At 35.0% G+C, this 13,134-nt stretch overlaps 1 protein-coding gene across 1 annotated transcript; it reads right to left on the reverse strand.

The window, feature by feature from the left end:
• Positions 1-6,056: 6,056 nt before the first annotated feature.
• Positions 6,057-7,290, reverse strand: LOC107485090 (uncharacterized). The gene is made up of 4 exons (XM_052260615.1): positions 7,180-7,290; positions 6,916-7,060; positions 6,665-6,811; positions 6,057-6,538 (listed from the first exon to the last, which is right to left on the reverse strand). Exons 1-4 carry the CDS (start codon positions 7,288-7,290, stop codon positions 6,057-6,059), a joined length of 885 nt encoding a protein of 294 aa, XP_052116575.1.
• Between the last annotated feature and the right edge of the window lie 5,844 nt (positions 7,291-13,134).

Consider the following 13,134-nt stretch of genomic DNA (forward strand, 5'->3'; position numbering starts at 1 on the left):
TTTCTTTAACAAATATTAAATAAAATATTCATATTTTTTAAAATAATAAATAATTTTTTAAAAAATTTTATCAAAATAAATCTTATAAATTTATAATATACAGGTCCGACATTAATTCTTTCCTACTAGGGAACCTTTTTTTATGCTAAATGCCCTAATCTTAAGCCTAACCTAATAATAATAATAATAATAATAATAATAATAATAATAATTCACTGTGTTTATCCTATACTAATAAAATAACCATTAATTTTAACAGTATTTAAATAACTAAATTATTTTTGTTTTAGAATAAAATTATAAATATTTTTTATTGAAAAAAATAGGATAAATATTCCCCATAAGATTATATGCTTTGATGGTTTTCACGTATGCATTGACTATATAATTGAGGTGTGAATAGCAATGGAAAGACAATACTGGGGTGTAGCTGATGCTGACCATACTTCATTATTCTGGACATAACCTTGTCAATGTCTCAACTTCTAAGATACAGTGGTATTTATCAACTAAAAAAATGTCTCGGATTTTTCTTAAAAAAATAATCAAAATGTCGTTTATCTTATTTGTAATTTATCTAATTGCGATTTGTTTTCACATATACGTCTATATCATTGAACATAATTGGTATAATTGCACATACTCGAGTAGAGAGATATAATATTGCCTTGGATTGGGGAAGCTTCGCAACAAATTAGCACTATTTCCCCAGAGAGCATTGATATTGTTGAAATTGATAATTATTGGGTTTATGAAAAATATAATGAAAAGTAAGGAGAGAGGAGAGAATGCAGGTTGAAGCTAAATGGAGGCGCATCACTGATTTACTGGATGCGAGAAAAATGTGCAGTTAGTTTGCAGATAATTTTGACTTCTAATGATAAAAAGTAATATGAAATTAATTTATTATATAATTTTTAAAAAGAAAAAAAATAAATAATTACTATAGATATAAATTTCTTTAATTTTTTAATTGAATCGAATACATTTTAATTTTACTCATTTATATAATTTTTTAACTTCTATAAATAAGAAGAAAACATATTATAAAATAGTTTCTTATAAATGTTCCTTATAAAATAATTTTCTATAAAAATTTCTTAACTATTCATTATTTTCTCTCTTCCATTTTTTGTCTGCTTCCCTTTATTTTCTCTCTGTCTTTCTTTTATTCTCACAATTCTCCACCTCGTTCACAATTTGAAATCTACTACTCAAATTTTGGACGATCAAAGTGTGGTATTCATATTCGTTTGCATCATTTTACAATGACTGTCTACGTACCCTTATTTAGGATTAAACCAATCATAGTTCCTTTATTTCTTCATGTAATGCCTAATATAAAGGAATATTGAGCAATTCTAAACAGTGTTGGAATTTGTTTCCTAATACTACTTTAGTCAACATATCAGTAGGATTTTCATTTGTGTGTACTTTTATAAGAGAAATGTTACCTTTCTCTATAACATCGCGCACGAAGTGATATCTTACATCAATATGCTTGGTACGAGCATGATGAACCTGGTTTTTAACCAAATGAATTGCACTTTGACTATCACAACTCAAATTCATGCAATCTTGCTCCAACCCCAAATCATCTAGAAGACCCCTTAGCCACAATGCTTCTTTCACCCCTTCTGCTACTGTCATGTACTCAGCCTCTATAGTAGATACTACCACTGTAGCTTGTAACATCGATCGCCAACTAACTGGAGTACCTTGTATTTTATATACATAACCAGTCGTCGAACGTCTTCTATCTAGATCACCAGCATAATCAGAATCAACAAAGCCGCTGATTTGACATGATTTTCACTAAAGCATAAAACTTTGTTAATGGTACCCTTCAAGTATCTTAATATCCACTTGACTGCTTCCCAATGTGCCTTACCTGGGTTTGCCATGAACCTGCTAACAACACTGACTACCTGTGAAATATCTGGGCGTGTACACACCATAGCATACATTAGGCTACCGACTGCACTAGCATAAGGTACATTTTCCATATAAGCCTTATCCTCTGCTGTTGTGGGAGGTTGTTTACCAGAGAGGCTAAAATGTGGAGCCAACAGCGTTACCACCGATTTAGCATTTTTCATTTTAAACCTTTCAATGACGCGCTCAATGTATCCTCTTTGGCTCAAGAACAATTTTTGGTTTGATCTCTCTCTTTTAATTTCCATGCCTAATATTTTTCGTGCAGCACCTAAGTCTTTTGTTTCAAATTCTTTACCAAGTTGAACCTTTAACATATCTATCTCTACCTTGCTCTTAGAGGCAATAAGCATGTCATCCATATACAATAGAAGATAGATATAATCACCTCCAAGAAGCTTACGAATGTATACACAACAATGATAATTATTTCTGGAAAAATCTTGTTTTAACATAAAGGAGTCAAATCGCTTATACCATTGCCGAGGAGATTGTTTCAATCCATATAGTGATTTTCTCAAGCGACATACCTAACTTTCTTTACCCTCAACCTTGAAACCCTCGGGTTGATATATGTAGATTTCTTCTTCTAAGTCACCGTGCAAGAATGCAGTCTTCACGTCTAGTTGTTCCAACTCAAGATCACCATGAGCGACAAGACTTAAAAGCACCCGTATGAAAGTGTGTTTCACCACAGGAAAAAATATCTCATTGTAATCAACACCTTATTTCTGTGCAAATCCCTTTGCTACTAACCTAGTTTTGAATCTTGTACCATCTGACTTAGTAGGATCTTCTTTTCCTTTATACACCCACTTACAATCAATTGTAGTCTTTTCCACGGGCAATGGGACCACATCCCATGTCTTATTCTTATGAAGAGATTGCATCTCTTCCTCCATAACGACCAACCAACTCTCTCTATCTTTGTCTTTGATAGTATGTTTGAAGGTGACCGGCTCATCATCCTCCACTGAGAGTGCATAATCTACCAAGTTTACCTGCCCATAATGTCTCAAAGACTTGTTTGACCCAAACTTCTGAACAAATTTATAATTCCTCTTTGGCCTAGTAGATGCCAAAGAATCCTACTGCTGCTGTTGTAATGCATGTGCATTTTCTCGCTGAATTTCCTCATGATAAAGTTCATCCTCTGCGTCATCTCGAGTAACATTAGGATGCTCCACCTGAACATTACTAGAGTCTATTTGTTGGTATTTAGACTCTATCTCCACCACTTGAGTATTTGAAGTTTTTCCAACATCACCATCATCTTGCACCATATCTTTAGACAAAGCTACCATAGATCGTTCATCAAAGGTAATATCCCTGCTAATTACAAACTTAGAATCATTTACACTCCAAAGGCGATAGCCTTGAACCCCTCTTGGATACCCCAAAAAGATTGCCTTCTTAACTCTATCATCAAGCTTATTATCTTTGATATGATAAAAAGTTGTGCATCCAAAGACTCGGAGTTTTTCGTAATCTGCATGTTCTCCTGACCACACCTTATAAGGTGTGTCTCCATCTATAGAAGAATGTGGGGATCGATTCACTATGTAGCAAGCTGTAGCAACCGATTCTGCCCACCATTCTCTGCCTAACCCGGAATTAGAGCGAATACACCTTGCCTTCTCAAGTAGCGTACGATTCAGTCGTTCGACGACTCCATTCTATTGTGGTGTTTCTCTAACTGTCCAGTGTCTTTCAATGCCTTCTCGATCACAAAACTCCTTGAAAGCCCCATCCGTGTACTCTGTGCCATTATCAGATCGTAGAGTTTTCAACTTCCTACCTGTTCGGTTTTCAACCATTGCTCTTCGCCGCTTAAAAGTATTGAATACCTTATTCTTATGTTTGAGGAAGTACATCCAAACATACCTGGAATAATCATCAACAAAAGTAACAAAATACCTGGAACCACCCTTGGAAGTAACTTTAGCCGGGCCCCAAACATTAGTATGCAACCCTCTGCTTTTATGCTTGCTTATAGAAAACTTCACCCTATGTGCCTTTTCATACACACAATTCTCACAAAATTTCATTTGTGGTTTCTTCATATTCTTCAGCAAACCTTGTCCACAAAGCAATAATAGACCCTTCTCTGACATTTGTCCAAGCTGCATGTGCCATATTCTTGTACAATTTGTTTGATCTCTACTTTCACCGATTCCAACTGCTAACTCACCTGTTACTGTTGTCCCCAAAAGAGAATAAAGATTACCTCCTCATCATTTGAGATGTAGCTTGCTTCTTGCGTTTCTTTTGGGTTGTCGTTGTTCTGTTTCTTGAAAGTTATCTTCTTATTTGGACAATTTGCTTTCAAATGTCCAGTCTCACCACATTTAAAGCATGTTCTCTCCGTGTGAGGTCTAGATTTTGGCCTAGACTTTCCACGCTTATTACCTTTTCCTCCTTCATTAGTCATTCCTCTAGCTGCGAACAATCCTTGTGCTTGATCATTATACTCTCTTCCATTGGAAGATGACATTACACTTGTAGCAACCTTACGTAGATTATCCGCTAAAAGTGATGCCCTTATCTCATCCATGGTCAGAGTGTCACCCACCAGCATCAATGTCTACACTAGATTTTCAAAGGACTTCGGTAATAAAAATAACAATATGATCTTATTGATATGATCTTCATCATCAACCTTCACATCTATATCCTTTAAGTTTGATATGATCCTATCAAACTTATTGATATATTGTCGGATTGAGATGCCTTCCACCATGTTGCATGTATAAAATTTGGATGTTAAGTAGATCCTGTTAATTAGAGTCTTTGTCATGAAGTTACTCTCTAACTTTGTCCAGACGCCTACTGCAGTTGTTTCTTCGTTCACCAAGAAAGCAACATCCCTCTCAAGGCATAAGATTATTGCAGCCCGTGCCTCAAGATCTAATTCTTCCCAATCCTCATCTTTCATTCCTTCCGGCTTTTTCTCTTTTTCCGCTAGTGCCTTGTGTAACTTTTGTGATATAAGCAGATTTTTCATCTGCATCCTCCAATAGGAAAAATCATTTTTTCATTGAACTTCTCGATTTCATATTTGCCTACTTTGACATTACTACTAGTAGAAGCCATTATATTCAAAATTGAATTTTATCACTCAAATAAGGAATAATCTAACGTTGGCTCTTGATACCAATTGTCGAGTCTGCAATGGAATTTTGACTTCTAATAGATAGAAAATAATATGAAATTAAACATTACTCACAATAATACACTCGCTATATAATTATTAAAGAGAAAAAAGAAAGAAAATGAATAATTGCTATGGATGTGAATTCCTTTAATTTTTTAATTGAATTGAATACATTTTTATTTCACTCATTTATATAGTTTCCTAACTTCTATAAATAACAAGAGAGCATACTATAAAATAGTTTCCTATAAAAGCTCCTTATAAAATAGCTTCCTATAAAAGCTCCTTAACTATCCACTATTTTCTCTATTCCATCCTTTGTCTGACTCCCTTTGTTTTCTCTCTACCTTTCTTTTATTCTCACGGTTACAAAGAAAGAAAAAATATAAAAGAAGGGGGGAAAAGTTTCACTTCATTCACGCTACATATCCTACTATATCTCTTCTAACTTTGACTAATTTTCTAACTACTATTTCTGAGTCTGCTATGTAAATAAATGACAGGCTAAGTACGTATTATGTAAAGCATATCCTCTAATATTCCCTTTAGACAATAGGAAACTTATTTCGGTCTTTATTTATGCCCACCTGTCATAAAAAATAACTCTATATCATCATAAACAGTAAATAGGAACTCAAAGCATATCTCTCTTCTTCATTAGGAGGAAGTAACTTTAGTCCCTATTGTAAACCCACTTAATTAATTAATTAAAATATTTAAAATTATTGTAATTATTTTTTAATAATATTATTTAAATTTATAAATTTAAAAATAATTTATTATTAAAAGATATTAATATTAAAAAAATTCATATGTAACAATAATACACAATATATAATTCGGGATTACACTAATTTGTAAAATTACTTAATACAAAGAAAAACATAATTAAGCTCTATAGTTGACGACAAGCATTGTGAAATTACGATATGTGTTTAATCAAGTCCTCTTTCAATTGTCTATGATGCTACCTATTTCGAAGTTGGGCATTTCTTTGGAGAAATTGATGGTACAGTGCAAAATCTTCTTCTCCCAACTGAGGTTGTGATAAGCCATTTTCGACATCGTCATACTCTAAGCCTTGAGCAAAATTTCCTGCATAAGTGTCTCTTTTATCCTCAACAATCATATTATGCAATATAATACAAGCTCTCATTATGTTGGCAAGCTTCTTCTTTTCCCAAAAGCGAGCTGGACCACGTATAATTGCAAAGTGTGCTTGCAACACTCTGAATGCTCGCTCCACATCTTTTCTTTGCTCTTCTTGGTATTGTGCAAATAACTTGCATTTCTCTCCTTGTGGCTTTGAGATTGATTTGACAAATGTGGCCCATTCAGGATAAATACCATCTGCTAAATAGTATTCCATAGTATAATTATTACCATTAATCGTATAATTTACCTCCGGAGCACAATCATTTAGAATATCATCGAACACTGGAGAATGATCTAACACGTTGATATCGTTATTTGAACCAGAAACTCCAAAGAACGCATGCTATATCCATAGGTCTAAAGATGCTACAACCTCAAGTATTATGGTTGCAACCCCACGATAACCACTCATGTACATACCTTTCCATGTCTTTGGACAATTTTTCCATTGCCAATGCATGTAGTCACTGCTACCCAACATGCCAGGAAAGCCATGACCCTCCGCCGTTTGTAACAGGCGTTGTACATCATTTGGATTTGGTTTTTGCAAGTATTCATCCTCGAATACTGAAATGACACCTTCAACAAATTATTCCAAGCATTCTATTGTAGTGCTTTCGCCTATGTGCACATAATCATCAACAACATCAGTTGCTACACCAAATGCTAACATCCGTATCGCAGCGGTGCATTTTTGGAGTGGTGACAAGCCTCATTTTTCAGTTGCATCAACCCTTTTGTTGGAAATACGGATAGACATTTGAGAGAGCGTCTACTATCCGAAGGAACACATGTCTTCTCATTCGAAATCTCCGTCTGAAAATATCAGCATTATACATCGGTTCATCTGCAAAGTAATCTTGGAAAAGGCGATCATGTCCTACTTCTTGATCTCTATTGGTCCATGTACGAGGAGTTGGGATAGAGCTTCTAACAATATCTTCTTCTTCTGAATCTTTGAATAAACACTCATCGATCCAATGATCTATGAGTGTGTTATCTTGCCGTCTTCTTTTGCCATACAAAGCCTCATTAAACATAGCCATATCTTGAAATATAATTTTTAGTACTCTTTCGATGTGAGAAACAATAGTTGAAATGGAGTTGCAGAGTCATTGATAGTTGATATTTATAAGTTTGTCTGCAATAAGTACCTACTTCTCAACCGCTAGTTTTACAACGGATACTTAACGGATAGTTTTGCAACGGCTACTTAACGGCTAGTTTTGCAACGGCTACTTAACGAATAGTTTTGTCTTGTCTAAATTTAAAACGGCTAGTTTTGCAACGGTCACTTTCATGAACAATAACGGCACAATAATATTGACTATTTTGAAAAGTTACATCAGAAATGTATAAAACAGACTACATCTACCACTAATACGCAATAAAAATAAGAACATACTATGTAATTCTACGAATATAAGGAACCATTAAGTAAATCACTTAGCAATTATTTTCTCACATGCAATCTCATGATGAGCTCGTCGTTTTTCACTCATTGTAGAGGTGTCAGCATTAAGTATTTACATATCCATTTCCCTTTCCCTTTCCTTAGCCATCCTTTTTATTTCCCTTTCTTTTGCATTTATCTCCATTTCTTTAATATACCTCTGAGTTTATAATTCTTATTTTTTCATTGCCGCTTGAGTTTTTAATTCTTGTTCTTTCATTGCCTCTTGAATTCATAACTCTTTCTCCTTTATTGCCATAATCATTTCTCTATATTCCCTCTCCTCTTCTCTTTCTTTTTTCCTATCCATTAGTTCCTTTTCTCTAACATTCTTAATATCTTCCATGAGAGATAGTTTTTCAACAACCGATGATTTCTTTTCGCTAAGATCTTCAGATATTTGTTCTTTTCTCTTACTTTTTTGCTTGCTTTTCTTTGATCCTTGTGGGTGAACGGGAGAGTTCACACTGGGTTCGTTAGCCAATGGTATTTCTGGGTTTGATGAGGATGAGTATGCTCCAATTGCACTAACCTTGGTTCTCTTTGAGCCTCCACTAAAAGATCTTCTTTGTTGTTCTTCTAAATAAACCTCCCGATCACTGAGAAGCACTAGGATCTATATCTGACCTTTGCCTCAGTACCGGACCTTGCCACTACACTTTGCTTCTTAGAGCTCCAAGAGGCCAGATTCTTACCAAGCAAAACACAAAAACCCCCCAATGGACTTTCTATTGTCTAGGTCCCCTCCCCAGTCAGAATCACAATAGGCTACTATATTGGTAACACTAGTTTTGCACAAGTGCAGGCCAAAAGTGGATGTGCCTTTCACATACCCCAGCTTCCACTTTACCAATTTCTAGTGTTTATCAAGATGATTTTGGAAAAACTTGGATACTTTACCCACATAGTATGATAGTTTAGGTCTACTGATTGTAAGGTACTAAAGACTCCCAATAACAAACCTGCACATCTTGAGATTGTTAAATGAGAAACCACCAAAAGCTGAGAACTTGACTGAAGAAGGTAGTAGTGTGTGACAAGGTTTGCAACTCTCCATATTAGCCTTCTTTAATAGGTCTTTCACATACTTTTCTTGGGATAGAATAAAACCATTAGCACCTGTCTTAGTAACTTGAATTTCAAAAAAGTAGTGTAAGTCACTCATATATTTTAATGCAAACCTGACATTAAGCTGCTGAATTACATAAGAAATTAGTGCATCAGAATCTCTTGTGATGATAATCATCTACATACACCAGTATTATGACATTAGAATCACCTCTAAACCTGCTAGGTACAAGCACATCAGATTTAATGGGATTAAAGCTAAGATGCTGTAATGCTGTAGAGAGCTTACGGTACCAAGTCCTTAGAGCCTACTTTGGAATATAGAGGGCCTTTCTCAACTTACAAACCAAACTCCCATCACCAACTGCATAACCCTATAACTGCTTCAAATACACATTTTCAGCCAAGTCACCATGTAAGAAAGCGTTCTTCATAGCAAGCTGCCGCACACTCTAATCTTTGGAGAGAGCTAGTGTTAGAACAACTCGAATGGATATAGGTTTGACAATTAGATTGTAAGCCTTAGTAAAACCAAACCTTAGTCTTTGTGAGAATTCCTAAGCTACCAGTCTAGCTTTGTACTTTTCTAAGCTTCCATATGAGTTGTACTTCACTCGAAATACCCACCTGCTCCCTATAGATTCTCTGCCTTGTAGTAAAGGGACCAACTTCCAAGTTTAATTCTGAATTAAAGCATGATACTCTACATCCATTATAACTTTCCACTGAGGATGAACCTGTAAGAACTAGAGATTATTAACCGATTATTTAATATAAGAATAATAATTTAATTGTCTGAAATATGTTCAAAAATTTAAAAGTATTAATTAGAAAATTTAAAGGTGACATTTAGATTCAGTGAATTTTTTCGAGTGAAAAATGTAATTTTCTGCAAAAAATTGCGTAAAAATGCGAACTGATAAATTAGCCGACAGTACCAGCTTAAGTCTGTCCGATACTACATGAGAGAAAATAAAACTATAAAAATTCTTAGAAAAATATTTAGAATTAAAAATTGAGCACTAATTCTAAAGGTTTTGGCCCAAAGTTGGGCCAAACAAATAAAAAATGCTAAACGGTAGGATCGAAGCCAAGTTGGACCCAAGCCTAACTTATATAAGTATGTTAATGAAGCCAATTCAACCTCATTGACCACAATTCACTAACACAAACAGAAGCTGAGTTGAGAAGAGAGAAGAAGGGTTACTATTCACTCTTCTCTTTGATCGCTCATAACTTAAGCTACAGAGTTTCGATTTATGTGTCGTTTGCGGCCACGCATGCTCTTGCCAAGCTTGTCATTTGTATCTGAACAAAGTGGTAAGAAACTTTCAAAATCTTGTCCAGTTTTCTGTCCTAACAGTTTTAAAATTTTGGGTTTTATCATTAAGTAGATTTTTTATTTTGATTATTTAGGAGAAATCTAGCATTAGATTATTGTTGAATTTTACCCCTAATACCGTCGAATAAGGTAAGCCACTTCAAAATTCTTGTGGTTTGGTGTATTTGTGAGTCCTAATTATTAATTATGATAAATTGTATGTATATAGCTTGAATTCTTGTGATTGGCGTGAAGTTGGTGATATTGGAATTAAACTTTTGGTGGTTGAGCTTCGTTGAACCTGTTTAGAGGTAAATTTTGGTATTTTGAGTTGTGTAGAAATTGGCCAAGGTATGGTTTCGATTTTCTTTAGTTAATATGTAATATTTCGTGAAACTTAGCCTTGTAGACCTTAAGATAGGATTGAATTGAATAAATGGTTGATTGAATTGTGTTTGTGGTATATGGATTTGATGAAGATTGAATAATTTGTATGAGTTAGAGCATGATTATGATGGTATGTTGGTAAATAATGATTGTAATGGTGTAATCGTGGTATGATTGAGGTTTGGATTGATAATTGTAGAGATTTGTGATTTTAGGGAAGAATTGTTGAAAGAATTGAATGAGAATTGAATGATTTAGATAGTTATATGATTGAGAATAGTTGAAGACTGTTTACTATATATTTTGGGTTGTTTTGGTGTTATTTTGGGCTGTGAGTAAATTGATTTGGCATTACGAGTTTTGAAAGTTAGAAGTTTTACAAATTTTGGTAAAAATTAATTTTCAACCAACTTTAACAAGCCATAACTTGTGCTCTAGACCCTTAATTTTGATGAAACCTGATTTAAATGAAAGTTGGGTCCGAGAGGTTTAAGACGTTTGAAATATGAATGAAAAATATTTTAAAACGAAAAATTTATGCACGTTTGAAATTTGGTAGAAAAATATGAATTCTGCCGCAAATAACACTTTTAAGGATTTTTTAGGCATGCGTACGTGGACAGCGCACGCAATGCGAGGATTGGCCACTGTTAAGTACTCTTGCGTGAGAATGACATTTTTACTGGTATGCGTACGTGACTTGTAACACGCGTATGTGGAATTGTCAATTTTACAAGTGTATGTATGCGGCAAGTTGCACGTGATGCGAGCCACCCATTCAGTTTTAAGGACTGGCGTACGTGAATGGAGCACGCGTACGCGACTTTGTCACATTTTAACCCATGCATACACGAAAAGGGAGGCATGCGTATGCATGACCCCAATTTTGCTGAAAACATATGTTTTTGAAAATTTAACAATTTATCTAACTTTTTAAACTTCTTTAATTACTCTTTGAGACTCTTAGCTAGTAATTATACTTTGAGACTAGTGAGGATGGGTTAAGTAACTTAATTAGATATTTTCTGTTAATGAGTTAGAAGATGGTGACTTAGGCTTGAGAATTTCTATAGATGGAATGACTTGTAATGAATGATTGAGGTTGTTTGAAATTGATGAGATGAGTATTAAAGAAATTGTACTATATGAGCAGTGATTACTAAGACTGACTATATACTATTGATATGTTGAGATTTGGAAAGTCGTTATGCGTTTGGCAACGACGGTGGTTAATCCCGCTTATCGAGGTTGCGACACCGGTTTAATCTCATTTACATTGAGATGTGAGGTCTGAGGCTGCGTATCCTGCTCGCATCCTTTCGAATCGCGAGAGTGGGTCGGGCACTATATCCCTGAAGTATCAATTATTCGTGACCGAAAGGCAATATCCCAAGGGGATGTGTTCGGTTGGAGTAGAACTGACAAGTGATATCACGGCCAATAGGACAGGCATTCATCATGTGCATCTTCTATGTATTTGCTTGCTTTGTCTAATTGCATCCATTGCCTAAATGTATAACATGCTTACTTGCTTCTTGAATTTTCTGCTGTAAATGTATATTACATGTGCTTTACTTGAGTGCATTATCTGTGTTTTTTACTGGGATTGAAGAGGTTCGGTAGGCGGTGGCGATGGGATCGCATGGGGATAGGATGGCGAAGGCTGTGGGACAACGGTATTTCTGTTAGTTTAGAATTCCCTTAAGATAGATAACCCTTTTCTAGTTTAAGTTTTATCTTAAGTTGAATCTTTATATTTTGGTTTAGAGTTCTAGGATTGCCTTTGGCATCCCAAGACCTTATATCTTATCTATTAGGCACTATTACCATATTGAGGACTTCTGGTTCTCATATCACATGTTGTTGTTTTTCAGATGCAGGTCACAACCCATCTCAGTGAGTTTGCGGATGGTGACAAAGTGGAGGATGGCTCGCTTTTGTATTTTGTTTATTCTGCTTTAGTATTCTCTCACTTTTGTATATTGCACTTGTTACCTAGAGGCTCAAATTTGAGAGACATGATGTATTTATTTTAATATTCAAAAATTCTGTTGTATTTGTTTTAACTGGTTAGTCTAAACTTCGCAGGCTATAACTAGCTCCCCTTTTGTTATTTTTGTGTGTGTGTGTGTGTGTGTGTGTGTGTGTGTGTTTGTATACCTTGTTTATCTTGTATCTATGATATCTTTTCCTACCTTTGCACTTTAGTTATCACGTGTGAACGTTTCGTACTTTTGTGTCTCTGTTTTCTGCGTCTTTGGATTCTTATTCCTTCATCGGGCTTCTAGTATATTATATTCTTTGATAAATATTATTGTATGAGTTTTAGAACTGTCGTGGAGCTTTGTCGCCATTTGCTTTATGGCTAGAGGTAAGGCTTAAGGTAATAAGGTGTTATAGAACCAGTGCGTCTTTAATAGTTATGGGCGCAACAACAGCTAAAAAGGCTCTGAGTCTAAAAATTCCATTCTTGCTCCTGGTAATCATGGGATGAGCATTCTGAAGGACTATTTTCAAATCTGCAATGGAAACCAAAATTGGTGTATTGGATGGAGCTGTTGGTGAAAAGGTTGGTAGAGTGGTAAAATTGTGAATTGGGAGTGATATTGACTGGAGACATATTGCATTGTGGAATGCTTGCTGGAGATGAAGATAATAAGA

The sequence above is a fragment of the Arachis duranensis genome, chromosome 4 (assembly GCF_000817695.3).
Source record: "Arachis duranensis cultivar V14167 chromosome 4, aradu.V14167.gnm2.J7QH, whole genome shotgun sequence".
Classification (NCBI taxonomy): Eukaryota; Viridiplantae; Streptophyta; class Magnoliopsida; order Fabales; family Fabaceae; genus Arachis; species Arachis duranensis.

Excerpts from the sequence above, each read along its gene's own strand:
- LOC107485090 (XM_052260615.1), bottom strand. The coding sequence starts at position 7,290 with ATGGCTATGTTTAATGAGGCTTTGTATGGCAAAAGAAGACGGCAAGAT. Across the intron at positions 6,812-6,915 it reads TGCACCGCTGCGATACGGAT|TATTCGAGGATGAATACTTG; the intron begins GTTAGCATTTGG and ends GTGTCATTTCAG. Across the intron at positions 6,539-6,664 it reads TTGTCCAAAGACATGGAAAG|ATCATTCTCCAGTGTTCGAT; the intron begins GTATGTACATGA and ends TCAACGTGTTAG.